Here is a 17835-nt window from a genome sequence, read left to right as displayed (position 1 = left end):
GAGATCTTATCAATGTGTACAAGTATCTGAAGGGAGGGTGTCGAGAGGATGGGACCAGACTCTTTTCAGTGGTGCCCAGCGACAGGACACAAGGCAACGGGCACAAACTGAAACACAGACAATTTCATCTGAACATGAGGAAATACTTTTTCACTGTGAGGGTGACAGAGCACTGGAAGAGGTTGCCCAGAGAGGTTGTGGAGTCTCCTTCTCTGGAGATATTCAAAACCCGGCTGGATGCAATCCTGTGCAATACGCTCTAGGTGACCCTGCTTGAGCAGGTGGGTTGGACTAGATGACCTCCAGAGGTCCCTTCCAACCTCAGCGATTCTGTGATTCTGTGAAAGGTACAGTAGAAAAATACATTCACAATTGCTTTAACTGACTAAGATTTTATTTGTAGCAAGACAGACCCTATTCTTATGTGATGATCTTAAGTGCAGTAATGACATTTTAATGACTGAATATAAGAAAAAGAAAATGTGATATTCATGTTAGAAAATTTTCAGCTGCAGTTGAGAATATGGTAGAAAAATGTAAACATTGCTTTATTAAGAATTCCATATGTTTGTATTTGTATTTGCATTTTAATAATAAACTCTGTCCTGAGTAGGAGGCATAACTTTGTAGGTGCTTTGCAGAACGAAATTAAAATCTGAATTACATGACTAGTGAATTCAAAGGCAGTAGAAATATTCTAGGTTTGAATTGTATATCATGCAAAGGAGACGTTCTTGTCAAAGAGAGCCTTAAAAGTATAATCTATGGCATTTGCTGGGTTAAGAGAATAACACAGGGCATATTGATTTTTATTACAAAATCAAAAGCCCTTGCTCCTCCATTTTAAGGAAAAGAGGACGTTTAGTGTAGAGAAACTTGTGCGACATGGATTCATTCTCTTCAGGTCCGTGTACATTCAGAAGTAAATCCTGAAACAGAGTCACTGTAGGCCGACAGGAAAAGTAAGTGAACCTCGTGGTGGCCAGACTTCCCTTTGCCTGCCTTTTACATAACTGTAATGCTGCAACGCACATTTCCGGGTAAAGCGGCCAAAGGTAGCCCTCTGGTCTTAAGCTTAGAGGAGACAGAGCCTGAAACACAAACGGTCATTCAAAAACTGCGGAAAGCCAACAGGCAGTTAAGTGTGTCCGTTTAAAACAAATACTTGTCTAATGGACCACCACACACTAATCCTTGGACAGACTAATAAAAATGCCCCGCCAGCCCTATGTGGCATTCCTGACAAGTACAGCCTGAGGCACTTGTTAACACGTGTCTGGTGGCAGCTAGCCTGCTGCATGAGTGGTTCAGTAGGAAATATTGATCCTCTTTATAAAAGCAATGGCATATATAGAGGCTTAAAATAAACTACTTTTTCAAAGGACATAATTTGGAGCCCCTTTTATCTCCCCCCTCCCAAGCAAATAAGTCAAATTAATCTACTTCTACACAACCCCCCTTCGTTGTCGTAATAAGGAAGCATAAGCATAAGTATTCATTTTCTGCCTGGCCTGATAAATTTTCATGACAGTTCAGCAAGGTTAATTTAACATTACCAGTAGAAGCTTCACTCCAGTGCACTCTGTTGTGATGAGAAGCTTGCAGACTATTATTTCTGGTTCATTTGTGCCAAATAATAGTCTTCCTATATATAATGACTTAATTTCTTTACACCACCTCCACACTTTCACTACTTTATAAATGTTCTTCATTGCATTGTTTCATTAAATAAACCATTCAAGTTCTTGTGTAGATTATCAAAATATCAATGGGAAAGTAAATATCAAAAGGGGAAATGTGTCAGAGATCAATTTTATCCTCTCAGTTGCGTTTTTGGGAACAATAGTTAGACTGTAGGCATATATCCTCAGTGACCAGCTCTGTGAGTCGTTCAGTGCGGCAATTACTTGACTAGTTGAGGGGTATAAAATACTGCCATAATAGAGACATGCAAATTTAATTGCTACCTTTACCAGTGAAATCATTGCAAACCCCAAATGACATAGTTGGTACAGTGCACACTGGACTGTGCTATCAGTTTCTCTGAGTTCAAAGCGCCATCTCTCTGATTATAGCATGCATTGATGCATTATATAAGCTTACAGTGTGAAGCAAGTCTAGGGGCATAAGTTTTGAAGTCACTTGCTTTCTGTTTTTGTACAGCTCTGATCATTGCAATACAAGCAAGCTGTTTTGCACGGTCGTCTAATTTGATTAGATTACGGGGCTGGAGTGTTACCTCTTTTCGTCTGTGTTTTCCCATTCTAGCTTATTGTCTACCCTGGGGAACCTATCACAACACTGAAAAATTAATCTCACAATAAGTATTTGATAGTCTCCACAGGATTATGTCTTCAGAGAGGCAGAAGCAATGTGCATTCTTATTGCCCTCTGATGGTAGCATTTTTGAGTAGAACCCTCCTCACCGCTGCCCCAGCTCATGTGATTTAATAATGTGAGATTACAAAGGAACTGTTGCAATGAATACAAAGCATGATCCAAAGAGTCAGTCTATGTGTATTTAACTTTGAGGGTAATTAAGGACAAGTATTATCATCTTAGCCGCCTGCTAGACAGCAGACTGATACTGCAGTTGTCCTGCACATTAAGAAATATATGTATTCAAGAAACAGTTTCACAAGTGCTGCCATAGTACTTTTTTTTTTAAGAAAAATAGAATGGAAACCATTTTTCTGCTGTTTATCTTATTTCCTCCTTAAAGCCACTGTTAAATAGATCTCAGGCTTGGATTTCTAACGTATGTTGTGCCACTCACTGTCAAATGATTTTGATAATCTTTCCTGATAGATTGCTCCAGCGGAAGGTTTGGTGTCTATACTAAAGAAGAGAGATGACAGGGAAGGAAAAACAATTGCTCAAGTCCAGCAAAGACAAACAAAGAGAAGAGTGCGATTCCAAGAAATGGAAGACACGTTAGATCAAGGTATTTTAAAGCTATTAACTCATGGGATACGCTCTTGGGGTGCAAATGAAGTTGACCTTTTTGCTCACAAAAGCAAAGTGGACATTCAGTGCACGTACATACTGTCTTGGCTTTTTAAAACTTAATGAAGAAATAGGTGCAGGTGACTGATCAAAGATTATTTTATACCAGGTTTGGGTAACAAGGATACATAAGGATACGATAAGTACGTTTCCATTTTAAAGCTTGGTTAGACTGAAGCCACAGGTTTTTTTTCCTGCGACTGACTGATTTGTGAGTGATGTCTGATGGATGTCCTTTCATTAATGTTTAGTGCTTAGATGTGGGAGGTACAGGTTTTGTCCCTGAATCTAATCAGTGTAGGTAAAGAGGGATGCGAAAGAAACAGGTCTGTTATTTTTTATCACAGATAGCTTTCCAGGCCTTTCTACTAGACTGTGAGATTGTAGAGCTTCAGATTTTAACCTTGTTTTATAGTTAAAACAGCCATGTAAATTTGCTAGTAGTTGAAGTATCATTAAATTTGGCTAAACACCTAGTATCTTTTGATGGACTAAATAGCCTCACATCAAATACTGTGTATTATTTTGCTATGCTTTTCTCTAGCATAGTCTATTGCTGTTGCTACAGAAGACATCATAATAGTAGCTGCAGTAGAAGTCATTCTGTCTTTAAGTAGGAGGCGCAGATGAAAAAGTTGTTTTCCACATAAGCCAAGAACTTTCTTTTTTTACTTTGAAGAAATTACTGCTTCTCATCATGCTGTCCTTCGAGACTAGATCTAATTCATATTTGCCAAGATCATCTAAACCAAGCAAAGGAAACCCTAATGTTTGTGTTGTGATGAAGTAGCAATTTATGGGGTTTTTTACCCTTTGGAGTGGTAATTACTGGGTTATGGTTGTTGCTAGTGGCATACATAACCAGCTCTGGTTCTTCTCCCTGTGGGCTGCCCCAAGAGATAGAGTTTGTTTCCATTCCCTCCTTCAGTGTTGAAGGTTGCTGGTTCATCCCCCACCCCCTGCCCTGAAAAAGAGGGAGTTTGCAAGTGATTTGGGGACAGTGAGGGTAAGTCTTGGTATTGGTAATGGGAGAGTTTCCAAACATCCTAAATCAGTATAAGCTGTGATTGAGGTGATGCCATTTCTTTGCTTGATAGAGGGCCTTTCTTAAGGCATTCTGGTTATGCTGAAATTAAAGGAAGTGCAGAAGTTTGATCTATAATGGGAGGTTTCTTCTCTCAGATTTGCTTGGTAGGATGTTTGGGAAGGCGTGCAGGAAGGGATCCCACTTACGCCTGAAACTTTGAGGAAATCAAACCTGGCAACTGGATGTGAAGGAAGGATATTCCAATTTACACATAAAACATTTTCTGCTTTTTGTGAAGCAAAATGGAACAAATAACTCCAAAGGAGCAAGACTTACTCAGTATGTTTGTTTTCCCCCTCTTCCACAAGACTTACAGCAGAGTCTTAAAAAATAGCAAACTTTAGAATATGGGGACCCATAGGAATATCAGTTTTAATAAGCCTTTGATTTCTATTGTTCCTTCAAATGAGCAACATTTATTAATTATCCTATTCAGTAGACTATCTGAGTTGTGTCATGGTCAGTGGCTTCTCTTATGATCCTGAGTAAAAGTTTATTGAGACGTTGGGCAGGGAGAGGGAAAAAATAATGCTATTGGCATGTTTAAACTGGTACAAATGATCATAGGAATGTTACCAGGGGATATTATCTTGTAGGTATTGCTATATAACATGGAAAATTTTATTAATAAAAGAAACAGGCAATATTTTTTAACAGAAATCAATCAATCCAGCAGCTAGAATATTAAAGTAACATAAAAGCTGAGTACGTTAACTGCTTAGTTGCCTCTTTTGCAGTGAACATATTAATGTTTTCTGCCTGGAAGGAAATGGCAAAGTACTTCCCACTATATATTTTCGCTTACTGTGGAAATTTATTGACTGGTTATTTTGGCATCCTCAAAACCTTTTAAAATGCGAATGTGAGTAAAAGAAACTGGAACCAAAGTTTTGTTTGTGAACTAACTAATACTAGAGACTAATGCTTTTCATTGTGATCAGTGTTGTCTCATTGCTTTCCCTTTTTTGGGTCTAACTGTTGTGCCTTGTCTAATTTTTGCATGTAAATTGCATGGAATAAAAACTAGTATTTGCTTCTGAATTAATACATTACCTATTCAATAGGGTTCTGGTCCATGGGTAGAGTTTTTAGATGCCATTGTAAAAATAATAGTTCTATTTTTGATAATGCAATTAACAAAAGAAGTTAAAACAAGTTTCTCAGGGTAAAGAATTTTCCATCATTTGAAATCTATAAATCAAGATGAGCTATAGCTATTTTAATGTATTTATATATATTATATACATATATATATATACACACACACCCTCAATCCAGTACGTATGTGTGTCAATATCAGAAGTTTAGTTTAATTTAGGAACCAAAAAACTTTTTTCCATTGTATGATTCCTGTTATGTAGAAGGTCAAAGTAGGTAGTTGAAACAATCAGATTTGCTCCATAAACACTGACAATGTATGTGATCTCTTTTCTCGGGAGTAGCAGGGTTGGTGCCCATATTATGATTAAATTGCATAAAATAAATATTTATCATTTCTGGTTTGCTAATTAATTTTAAATCATTAAAATTAGAGAATTTTTCTTTGTCATTTCTAGGAATCGTTTCTTGTAGGCAGCGCATTCCATTATTCAACAAACATTACATTGTCATTGTTTCCAATTCCTACAATGTTATACTAAAATGCAATCATAGTTTTAAACTTCAAAACTATGAACGTGTGTGTGTTTGTACATATAACACACACACACGCATACATTCACATACCACCCCCCTACCCCCAAGGAATCTTATGAATTTGTATCATTGTAATCCTTTCTTGCCTTTCTGCCAGTCTTTACCTTTTCTTTTTTACTAACTGTATTCATGTAAGTTAGATGGATATTTTGGAGGTAAAGATAATGTTTTATAAAATGTGAATATCTTTAAAGTATTGTTTATAATATAAATATATATTATATACAGTCACTTCCCAAGGTGTCAAACTTTGTATATTCCTAATGTGGGCATGAGTTTCCTAGTGCAGCATAAGTATTTTACAGTCAGAGACCCCTGAGATTACCCAAATGCTTTTTTGCAGCCCTGAAAGCTGGAACAGGAAAACACTCTGTAGTTCCAGTGGTCTGTAATGGTCAAGGCACTCGAGTGCTCTTGAGTCACTGCAGACAGAACTCTTATATTTTTCCTTCCTCAGAGAGTTCTTATTAAAATTTGTTAAGAGTTGTTAGATTGCAAGGATGTGTGATACTGTACTGTTGTGCCAAAGTATCATTTTAACTAATGCCAAGTTCTTCTCTCTAATACTGGAGTAGTTTCATTATACTTCAGCAGAGTCCTTTTGAGAAACTGAGCAGAATTTTAACTCTTGATACAATGTGTGAAGGTCAGGGTAGACTTATGTTCTGCTTTTTGTATAAGCAACCATAGTTAGGTCATTATACTTTTTCATTTTGTCCAGGATACAGGCAGCACCCATAAAAGTAAATACTGTAAATAGTAAAATTGTGATGGGGAAATTATTCTAATTCTGTAAAACTTTTATTTAAAAATACAAATCTAATCCTCTCACTCCAGGAGTTAAATATTCCTGCACCAGTGTCTCTAGTTAATGTAATATCTGCTGAAAAGCTCTGCATTATTTCTGCAAAAGAAAGAGGTTTTTTGCCCAGTGAAGTAAACATATCAAAACATTGAGAGAAGTTTATATAAGTTTCATTGTACATATTCATTTTCATATGTAGAAAATACAATTGAAGTCTTAGAAAATATCTTTGCCAAAAAAGTGTTGACAGTTTCACAGGCAGTTCAAGTATCTGAAAGTTTTGGTCTTTTTTAGTAATTAACAGCAGATCCAAACTCAGATTTTTTCTTTTTCTTTTTTTTTAAGGGCAAAGTTTATACATTTTGGTTACTGGTAGCAATGTTTAGTGGTAGATTTCTAGCAAACAGCTGCTTTTAAAGGTGATAAAGGGAGCTGGAGCTTCTTTGTGTGTGTGTCATCAGTGAAAGCTTACCAGCTTGCACAGCTACACTGGTACAGGGTGAAGTAAATGTGATTACACACAGGTAACACTGGAAGAGTGCTCTTTTTTCTGTACATAAGTGTAGGTTTGGTTTAACTTTTGGCACTTATGAAGGAGTTTTAAGCAACTGAAAAAGACAGATGTCTTGAAAGAATAAGAGCATCCACATGGACCACTGTACCTGCCTAACTGGCCAAATGTTTTGGGGAAGCAAGCCCTGAATGGAAAACTCATGGCTGAAGTTTAAGATATCTACTCTTCAACTAAAAAGATTTCAGAAAAATACTTTTGGTTACAAACAATAGTACTTTCTATATCCTCTGTTTGTGCCAGCCACTAAATGGTATTAATAGAGGTCTTCAGCACTTGAAAGTATATTGTCTCTCATACACTGAAAAGAAAATCCATTCACTGCCCAAGAGGGAGCTCATCACATCTTCTTCCTGAAAATATTTAGAAACAATTTATGGTTTAAATACAATTTTAATGGAGTTTCTTAAGTGAAATTTGTTGGATTTTCTACAGATTTAGTAATTCAGAAGGAAAGTTGTTATTTTATTTATTATTATTATTTTAAACTAGTTTTCCAAAGTGTTTGAATTTTTCTTATTTTCTCCTTCTCTTTCTCCTCTTCTTGATGTAGGATGAAAGAAATTTAGAATTTTTTTTCTTAGAGCCTCTTCAATCTCACAGAAAATGCAGATGTGTTTATGCAGGCAAACAAGTTACCAGGATAAATGAAGTTGTGAGGATGCAGCAGCTCATCTGCAGCCTACTTGTTGCTCTTACCTTGGAATAAATGATCATGCAAGGAGTTGCCACAGTACATCTCATACATATAAAAAAAAACCCTTCACAGTAGCCTACCCTGGAGATTTTGCCTCTATTCTGCAGCGAAAATGTGAGAGTAAACACAAACTATTCACTCTAGTGCATTCAATGGCAATACAAACAAACAATGTTTCCATTTGTTTTATTTTCAGAGCTTTAATTTCATTTCAAATATTTCCATGAAAGAAGGCTTTGGTTGTGCCGACATTCTCATATTTAAGTTTATTGTACTCCAGTATAGTGTGACTCCACAAGTGAAATCAACACGGAAGGGTGAACAGGTTGCGGAAGTGAAGCTATATGGTTACTTAGGTTTAAAAGGCTGATTTGTTTCCACATAGGGAGAGAGACATACAGTTCTTAGTAGGTATTCTTGTCGCTTTGACATGTTGAGCATCAGTATGCGAGTCTACCTCCTGACTGATTTGTGGACAAAACCCATCTCAGATTTTCTCACACACATTCAAATTGTTTTGTATATGGTTCTTTTTCACCTTTTCTGCTCTTACATTTACAGATGAAGTAGCTGGCGGCTCCTGTATTTTGCTGATCCTGCTGTGCATAGCAACTGTTTTCCTTAGCGTTGGAGGAACTGCATTGTACTGCACTTTTGGTGACATGGAATCTCCTGTGTGTACTGATTTTGCAGCCAACGTGGACTTCTATTATACCCAGATATTGCAGCGTATGGAAGAACTTAAACACTGGATAGCCTTCTCATAGTTGAAATGAGCGGAAACAGCACACTAAGAGTTCACCAATGATTACTGGAGAGGGTAAAAAAAAAAAAAGTGATTTCAAGTTCTCTATAACACTTGCCACTTTCAGCTGATGTATATTTGGTGATGTACTTATACTTTTACTTAGTAATCAAGAAAAATTCTAGTTTAGCAATCAGGTGGCAAAATGTTCACTTCTTAAACTGTAGCAGCGTGGTATGGGGGAGTAAAAAGTCATTCTCTTCACCCTTTTGAGATTAGGCAAGCAGCTTTTCAACATCTCAAGCAAGTGAAGAAGAAAGAAGAAAATTAACTATCTTCTATCTGCTCTCCCATTGCCACGCATTGTGTAAGCAATCTCTGGAAGCTTAGTAAAAGGACAGCTTTGATTTACAGCTGTTTGTGCAAAGGTGTTGCCTCCAGCTATCATGCAATAAGTCTGTGTTTTATGAAAACATTATTTTTCTTCTAAGTCTTACTATTTTTCTCCATTTTAATTCTCCTGGTGAGCCATGTAATAATTTGGGTGGAGTGAGAAGAGTGCAGCGACATTCACTGAGCCCTCATTCTGTGATAAACAGGCTGACCATGTATCTTATAACTTATGTGAATATCATGAGTGGGATAAATCTGCTGGCAGATTTCACTAGATTTCCTGAAACTTTATTCCCAGTATTGTGTGAGCTGTTTTAGAAATAGAAGGTTAAAAAGGAAAATCATCGGTCTCACTGAGCACAGAAACAAGAGTAAGATGTTTAGTAAATTATTCATATTAATAGTAAAGTGGCTTTTGCCAATTTAAAAGCACCTGGAAATAGGTGTCAGGCTAACTGGGTTTTCTTTCCAGCTATGTCACTGACTTGCAGTAATCACTTTGTGCCTCGGTTTCTCCTCTGTAAATGGGGGATAATGATCCTTGCCTTTGTCTGTGAATATTTATTGAAATTAGGACTCATGTCTGATTCTCTTACATCCCAGATGAGTGCACAAGATCACTGGACTATGTGGCTGCAGTTTCTCTCAATGAATGAATATTTATGTAAAGTGGGACTGATCCAACAGAAGAAATTCAGAGTTTCGCTTCAGATGCACAGTAGGTTGATAGTCCAGGGCACTCATTCCTGCAGGCAAAGCACATTTGCATCTATTTGCCCCCTCAGTTTTGACACTTGTATTGTAAAATCTGTTCTCTCTTTTTCTATCTGCTATATGAACAAGTTTAGATCAGTAAAAAGAATCATTTTAAATGGGTATTTTTATCACGTGGTGCTCAGCCCTTCCTGTGTTGTGGTATGTGAGAGAAACACTGACATGACTGTTAAAGTCAGAATTAGATACACAGTCCTTTGGCCCACGCTGTGGTCAAGATGTGGCAACTGTTCTTGCACAAATAATGGCCTAGCCTTGCTGAAGGTGTTAGTATGAAATGATTCCTTTACACCTCAGGAAACAGCATTTTGAGGGGTCCACTTCACTCCACTCAGTGATTTCCTGCTTACTAACATTGTATGATGCAGTATGTTCAGGTTTAGAATATTATTTTGTAAAATATTATGAAGTGAAATCCTCAAGATATTCCTCAGAATTATAAACATTAAATGATCATGCTTTCTGGCATTTGCAAGCGAATCGTCCCTCTAGTGAGCTTGATTGTTCCTAATGCACTGTTATATTTAACGGGTTTTTAAAGTTAAAGTTAAAATCACTTTTTCTAGAATAAATTGCATGTGTGATTTCTCTCTTTGTTTTCACAGCTGAGGCTATTTATACCATAGGGAGCCTCATTTGCAGCTTTATATTAAAACTAGCAGATTTAAAATGCCCAAATTAGTGAAAACTTTTGCTTTCAAAATGAAACATAAGAACAGTAGTTTGGTATATTTTTTGTTTGTTGCTATCAGAGTATTATAATGCTGGGCTAATATAAAGCAGAAAGGGAAAGACACTTCTATATCTCTGAGTGTTACTGACTGGTTCAGTTTATTACTTCATGTCTAGGTTTATTTATTTAGTTTTTATTTTAAAGATAATCTTAATTTTCATCTTTTTTGTTAATTTACTCAAGAGTAATGAAAAAACATGCATTTAGTTAAAATATGTATTTACAATGACTGTGCAATTAGAATATATTTTGGGTTTCTGCAACTTTGTGTTGAGCATTTCAGGATATTAAGTTTATTCCTAAAGCAGCAACTATTGATTTCAGCTTAAAAAACTTTTTAGTTTTTGTGCACTTCATCACCAAAAAGATCAAGAGGTATAGATAAAACTATTTATGCAGAAGTATATCAAATATGAAGATCAAAGATCCTCTACTTCAAGGTTCATTTTATTAAAACTATTTTAAAATAATTATTTTATTTAAAACTGTAAAGCTATTAAAAGTCAAAATAATTTTTAATAAGCAGTTCAGTTCAAAGTTTGTGGTCCAAATCCTGTGCTGTGGTATGTCAGCTTTGTGCTATATTCCTAGTGCGAAGACTCACTAATATCAGCAGAACTGCCTACAGAAAGGTCATGAAGAGGTAGGGCACTGCTTTTGCCAGCACGTACTTGATGAAAAATGAGCGGCAAGGTGTTCCATGTAACTCAGCTGCCTTCCACTCGTGTTGTCACCTGGAGCCTCTGTCCAGCCTTCCCAGCTTATGCCAAGGTACCACACCTGCAAAGTCTCTCAGGATTTGAGGGAGCAGAAAGGGCGCGTATGCACAGGCTGCCCAGCTCCTGAGCTCAGCTGTTCACTCCTCACTTGTAACCAAGTACTTGAATCTGGATATAATTTCTGTTTGCGTTCCTTTATAGAACACCAACAGTACTAATCCTTGCTTCACATGACACTTCCATCAGGACAGTAGTTCGCGTGGTCTGTAGTACGTTCTCAAACTCGTGGTTACGAACATAACCAAATTTGCTCTGCGTCGAACTCCAAACAGTGTGCAGGTCGGCCTAACAGGGCCTTCCTCTGTGTTGTGTTCTCTTCAGATTGTTAGTGACATTGCTCCCATCTGTGTGACCTGAGTGCTTGCGATCTCGCAGCCAGGTAAATCCAAGCCGAAAGAAGGAGTTGATTTGAACAGTAATTCCTCTATCTGAATATTTTGTTGTAAAATAATGATGAGCAACAGCTAAGACTGTTTTAAGTAGGAAGCAATCAGAGGAACAAGGATTTCCCCTTCCCCCTTTTTGCATTTTACAGCCCTTTGTGTATAACAGTTTTCATTTATTTTGTTTCCTTCCCTGCAATTGTTTGTATGGATTTTCTACTTGGCAATAGGGGAAAAATATTATGCCGTTATAAAACCATTTGTAGTTTGTAGGAAAATTCAGGGAATAGCTCAGTACTTGACAGTAGCTAAAACTCATTCCGTAAAATATGACTGCATTTCAAGTTGATGATGTACTTTCAAAGAAGAAAGCTGCGGCCAGTTAATCACCTGCAGCATTCTACTAGAAACCCCCACCTTCCAGTTTATTCTCTGAGCCTTAGATATGTTAGAGAGGTTCTCCTGGTAGCGCAAAACCACCAAGATTCTTGCTGTAGATTCAGCATAAGCAGCCAAAAAAGAGCTTTCTGATGGTGTAGTTACACCCCTTCCCAAACAGCAAGAAAAGCACTCTACCATAGCATAGCCACACTGCACCACAGGCTTGTTTTCAAAACAGTGTCAGTAAGAAGGTGTGTTTTCCACAGCCCAGGTATGCCAGCAGAAGTTTGTAGTCTAGACACACTCTGTGTTTTAAAATTGTTTCCAGTACCTTTGTTTTCATACTTGGAGGAAAACATGTACCCTGGTCATAAACAGCGGGAAGTAGTCTAACCAAAAGGGAAACTCTCATTTAGGGCTTTCTGGGAGTAAAGGACAAGCTTGAAATACCGAGCAAAGAGAGTAGATTGGAATTTTGCATTCTTGTGTGATTGGGTACTAGTCCACTCAATGACCAAAAGGGATGTTATACTCCTAAGAAAATGTGGTTGCCTAGTTTGTACCATAATGTAAAACCAAGACCATCTGAAAGGAATAATAGCTATTTGTAACAAATTTAACTTTAGCTTCCTTTAGCAAAAGGAGTAATAATTGTGTTTGAAACCATCACCCAAGCTTGTAATTTGAATACTGTAGCAAAAAAATAAAATAAAAAGTGTCCCAAAGAAAACATATGAACCTTTTTGGGTACTGTGATTTCTAAATGTATGAAAAAACTGACAGGATGTTCTGTGAAATTCAAGTAAACGAGCAGTATCTCCACTGAGAATTTTGTGATCAAACTCAGAACAGAGTGGTAAATGAGGTAATTTGCATGAGGTTTGGTTTTGTTTTTAATGTAAGTTTCTTGGATTCTTTGGTTGGTTTGTCTTTGTGTTAATAGCTAAAGGAAAAGCCACAGAGCTTGCCTACTTTAGATAGGTGTGTTTAAAGTACTAAAATGTTATGTTACTGCATCATTCTGAAAACAAATTGACAGATGGTAAGTTACAGAAATCCTAGTAACTGGGTGGATGACCTGGTTAGTGACCACAGGCCAATCTGCTCTTTGAATTCAATTAAAAAAACAAAACAATTCCAACTCAACCCAGCCCAACCCAGCAGCTTCTGATTTGAACAGAAGCATACCAGCCCTGTGTTTTCCAACATCCCCTCCCTTGGCCTTTCCCCAAAAGCCAGTGAATTAGGCCACCCAGAATTTTAGACTGGCTTACAAAATAACTAACTCCTAAGAGTAAATTAGCTGCTTTTATTATCTTTGGTTTTTGTGTTTTCAAGTTGTTCTTTATAGCCCAAAAGAGTGAAAACTAAAATTTAAAAGGAGAGAAAAGAAGCAGAGATTTTGGTATAACTTCACTGAAACTTGTGAGATAACATATCACCAAACTAATCATATTGTAATATCTGGCAACCTGGAGATGAGGCCTAAAAGTGGCCTTTCTTTGTAGAAGTAATTAGCTGTTGTAAACAGTTAAAAAAAAAAAAAAAAATCTGGTTTCAGGAAGACAAGTAACTGATCCTTCATTTCTGAATCATGATCTGACTCCTGACCAGAAGCATTGGTAATCTTGGGGAAACTGGGTGGGCTTCCTGAACTGGTAAGTTAGTTTTTTTGGTCCAAAACAGAAAGGCTGTGTCTTAGGCTGCTGCTGCGTAGACACCACTGTGCTGATTCAGTACTGAGTTAACTGAACGTATCAGTCACTGCTTTCATCCCTTGGTTCTCTTCAACAGCATTCTTATGGACAGTCTTATACCCCTGTTTTTACAGGGAATTGCTGCAATCCCTGTCCATGCCTTCATCCCAGTGAGTCTCCTTTTTTTCCTTCTGTTTCACTCCTCCTTACTATTCTTTCCCAGGATGAAATCATATGTGTTCTGCCATTTATAAGAACATAGGTTATGGAGGTAGAAAGGGACCTCAGCAGGTTTCTATTCCAACCTCCTGCTTAAAGCACAGTCAGCTCAGAGATCAGACCAGGGTGCTCAGGCTTTATCTAGTCTCCATTCCAAGGGTGGAGATTGTGCAACCTTCCCAGGCCTATTTCACTGTTCAACTGTCCTCATCATGAAAAGGTTTTTTCCTTATATCTCATCCGAACATTTCTTGTTTCACTTTGCCTTGTCTCTTGCCCTCCTGCTTTGCAGCACTGGAGCCTGGCTCCCTCTTCTTGGTAACCTCCTCATAGGTATTGAGGAAGGCTGCTACTGCGTTTCCCAAAGGTGTCTCTTCTCCAGGCAATACATTGTGTCCTACCCGTGTTCTTCTCACCCTTCTCCTCACTTTGTTGTCCACAGTATCCTCTTCCTTCATAGAGATTCCCCATTCTCATATAATAATAGGGATTCTATATGCTTCTCCCTTTCCTCTTCCAACTTACACTTTCAAATGCAGTATCAAGATTTTAAAATAAGTAAGGGGACCACAGGCAATACTGAAATAGCAAAGAGAACTATTATGCTGAGAAGTATCTGACTCTCACTGATTCATTAATGTGTAGCAGTGATTTCAAAGCTTTGCTGATTCTTAGGTTACTCTCTTATTAAACAGCTGATGTTTGAAGGATCACATGCTGACTTGTATGTGCCCTAATTGACATAATTCCAATATTTGTCTTTAAAATAGCCACACAAGGAAGCCTGAAGTATTTGACTATAATGTCCTTTTTTTAAAAACTGAGTTTTTTGGACATTGCTGTTTTGCAACCCCTTACTATCATTTGTGGGTTTTATTACTTTGGATTAATTGTCATCAAAAATTCTCTAGATTATGGTTTAATATGAGCTAGGATTCACTTTATTCAGTGTTGTACAATAATTGTGGTTGTCTCTTGAAGAAAGTGATTATGGGGAGCAGATGCGTTCTTTGTTTTACAGTTGTTGCTCTGTGGCATCTAAGATACCTCAGAGCTGATATCACTGTATTTCAACTAAAGGTCTGATTCTGCACTTGAGTTCATCCTGAGCTTGTTTTTACTGAAGCACATCCAAACTTTCAAAAGTCTGGCTAATATCAGTCTAAAATCCCCTACTAATCTATAATTGTTGAGCTGCCCTTTCTTGAAATCAAGCTTGAATCCGGCTTCATATGACAGCAGATCGGTCAGCTCTCTCTTCTTCCTTTTGGCCAAGAAACTGTCTGGCAAAGTGTCATCTTCTAGTCAAACTGGGCCGCTGATGAGGGACTCATTTGTCAGGCTGTTAGGAAAGTTTCCAGTAACACTTCTGTCAACTGACAGTTAATGATGGTGTCCCATTTCATTGCACAGCATTGAAAATGAAGGTAAGCCCCACTATTGTGCTTTAATAGGCTGATCACCTCTAAAGCTATTACCAAAAACAACTTTCCGAGTGGGAGCTAGTTTTTTCAGCCAGTGCCGTGTTCTGAGCACTGCAGCGAGAAAACTTGGTTCTCACAGGTTTGCCGAAACATTACCTCATTTCACGATTGCTGTTTGTAATCTATTAAAGTAGTGCTAATGCAGCATTTTTTATAGTGCATCTCTTCAGCTCGTCAGTTTTCATTCTGCTCTCCTGAACTGGTATATTTTCACAAGAAAGTAATATTTGTATCAGAAGTGACAGTGAAGGCCTATATGTACAAGAAGTTGAGCAACATGAGAGTACCGTTACTTCTGTATAAACTTGTGTATAAACCTAAAAATGTATATTTTTCTACTTTCCCTTATTTAAGAATCATCAGTCTTTCTTGATATTTTTTTATTAGAGAGAGTGACATTAATCCAATCCTCTGCTTCCTCTCCAAGAACTGAAATTGATGCTTTTTGCCACAGATAGCATGAATCTTGCCAGTTGTAGGTGATGCTGAGATTCCTCATGCTTGTACAGCTTAATACTTCCAGGTCTTCATGTTTGTAGTACATTGCAACACTTAATTTTCTTCTCCATCTCAATCAAAATGCCAATCAAAGGGGAACATCTTGCAGTCTTTTTCACCTATAGCATTGTCACTTATAGGACTGGGACTGAATTTATGCAACTTGTATGCACACAGTCAAAACCATACTAAGAAGAAAGAATTCTCTGGGGCTATGAGAGTTGTAAGAAAATTTTCACACTACTTTTCCTGAGCTAGTTTAATTCAGCGCACTATAGAAAAAACTCACACAAAAAAATAGAGTATGTAATAAAGAGCTTTGATAAAAGATGATCAAAACATTTTTATTGGTAAAGGATGAAAAATATTTCTGATAAAGACATCTATCAATGATTTTATTTTTCCCAACTACGTTTTATAGGAACAGAAAAAATACACAATAGTTTAATGAGGGTGGGGAGGAGAGGGACTCATAGTTAAAATATTGCTGAATTCTTTGTAAGAATCTGTAGGAGGAATTTAAATGGTTTTGGCAAGGTCACAAAGCAGACAGAAGCAGAGTGGGGCCAGAGGTCTTAAATCCTGTCTTCTGATCTTTTGTATGGTTCTGCTGCCCACTAAGACAACACAGGTTAGGGAAGATAAGTGAGCACCCTGTTGTTTGTATTATGTTTGACTTAACACGGCTTTGAGGACTTTATTTAAAGACATTTTTATATTCTGGTAAATTTTGTGGTGATCTTGAGGAATAAAAGTGGTTCAGGAAATGAATTTCCTTTCTAGTATGCAGCACTAAGTCCAAATGCCATTTGGGGGTATTTTTTAGTAATTGATGTCATCATACTGATAGTAGCTGATTGCTATTTACATATATTAAAACAAAGTGTATCAACAGACCACATGGGAACACATAATAAAATGGCAACTGCTATCATCAGAAAATGAGGCTCAAGCTCTCTGTAGTCTCTTTGTATTTCACTGTCTGGCCCCTACGGTTCATGCTTTGTTAAGCACCAGGAAAGTAACAATGGCAGGCAGAAGAAGAATTCTCTACTGAGAATTGTATTTAAAAAAATCAAGCCTCGATCTCCCAGCTTTGTTGGGCTTCATACAGTACCTATCGCTGTGCCAAAATCATTAGTGAAGAAACAATATGATGGGGAAAAAAGTAGCAGTTACCAGATTCTGCCTCCCAGCAGAAATGAAGTTTTTCTGAGGCACAGAAATGTTTTGATTGCCAAGTGGATGTTGTCATCACTGTCTACAAATGTGAAAGATGAAAACCATTTCAGATGTTCTTGGTGTCCCTCAAAATGCCTTTAATACCCTTTTTTCCCCCCTTACAATTTCTGTATTATTGAAAGTTCTCCCTTAGTTGAAGGCAAAGAGGAAAACTAAGCAATGTTAAACAATTTTTTTTTAACCTTGGCATGTATTGTCTCTTATATTATTCTATAAATAGGGCATTGCTTTTCTGAGCCAATTCATTGCTGGTAACAGCCCGTGATTTACCTACAAAGACAAAATAGATGACCATTAGCAATAAGTGACTCATGTATTATAAAATAGCCCCATTAGAAAGAACCATGTATATCAACTCATGCAGTAGGATGATGAAACAATATTTTCAGTGAACTGACTGAATTTTGCAATGCGCAGCAAGCCTTACACAGCCCACCCACACTGCCAGCTCAGTCTAGCACTTTGTTCATCTTTGTACCAGGACCTTTCACAGCTATGATTTCCCAGTACAAAGCAGTCAGGGAGGCAAGTAGTCTTTCATTTCTTCATTTCATGATCCTTTTAGCATTGAGGTGGCCAGAAGCAGCAGGTCTCCCAAAAGCAAACAGAACAGCCATGCTTTGTCTATAAAGACCCTTAGGGTCAC

The 17835-nt window shown here is 37.4% G+C and overlaps 1 protein-coding gene across 5 annotated transcripts in view; it reads left to right on the top strand.

Annotated features, from left to right (window-relative positions):
• The window catches only part of CNST (consortin, connexin sorting protein), a 62304-nt gene extending 49523 nt beyond the window's left edge, over positions 1-12781 (top strand). For all 5 annotated transcript variants that reach the window (XM_067293325.1, XM_067293320.1, XM_067293324.1 and 2 more), the window contains 2 exons: positions 2809-2944; positions 8423-12781. In XM_067293325.1, the coding sequence (XP_067149426.1) occupies positions 2809-2944; positions 8423-8628 (342 nt within the window). In that variant the 3' untranslated portion in view covers positions 8629-12781. The remainder of the gene's footprint in view (positions 1-2808; positions 2945-8422) is intronic.
• The last annotated feature ends 5054 nt before the right edge of the window (positions 12782-17835 follow it).

Source organism: Apteryx mantelli, chromosome 3 (assembly GCF_036417845.1).
Source record: "Apteryx mantelli isolate bAptMan1 chromosome 3, bAptMan1.hap1, whole genome shotgun sequence".
Taxonomy (NCBI): Eukaryota; Metazoa; Chordata; class Aves; order Apterygiformes; family Apterygidae; genus Apteryx; species Apteryx mantelli.
Note: the sequence above shows the minus strand (reverse complement) of the source record. Positions and strands in the feature narration are given on the sequence as shown.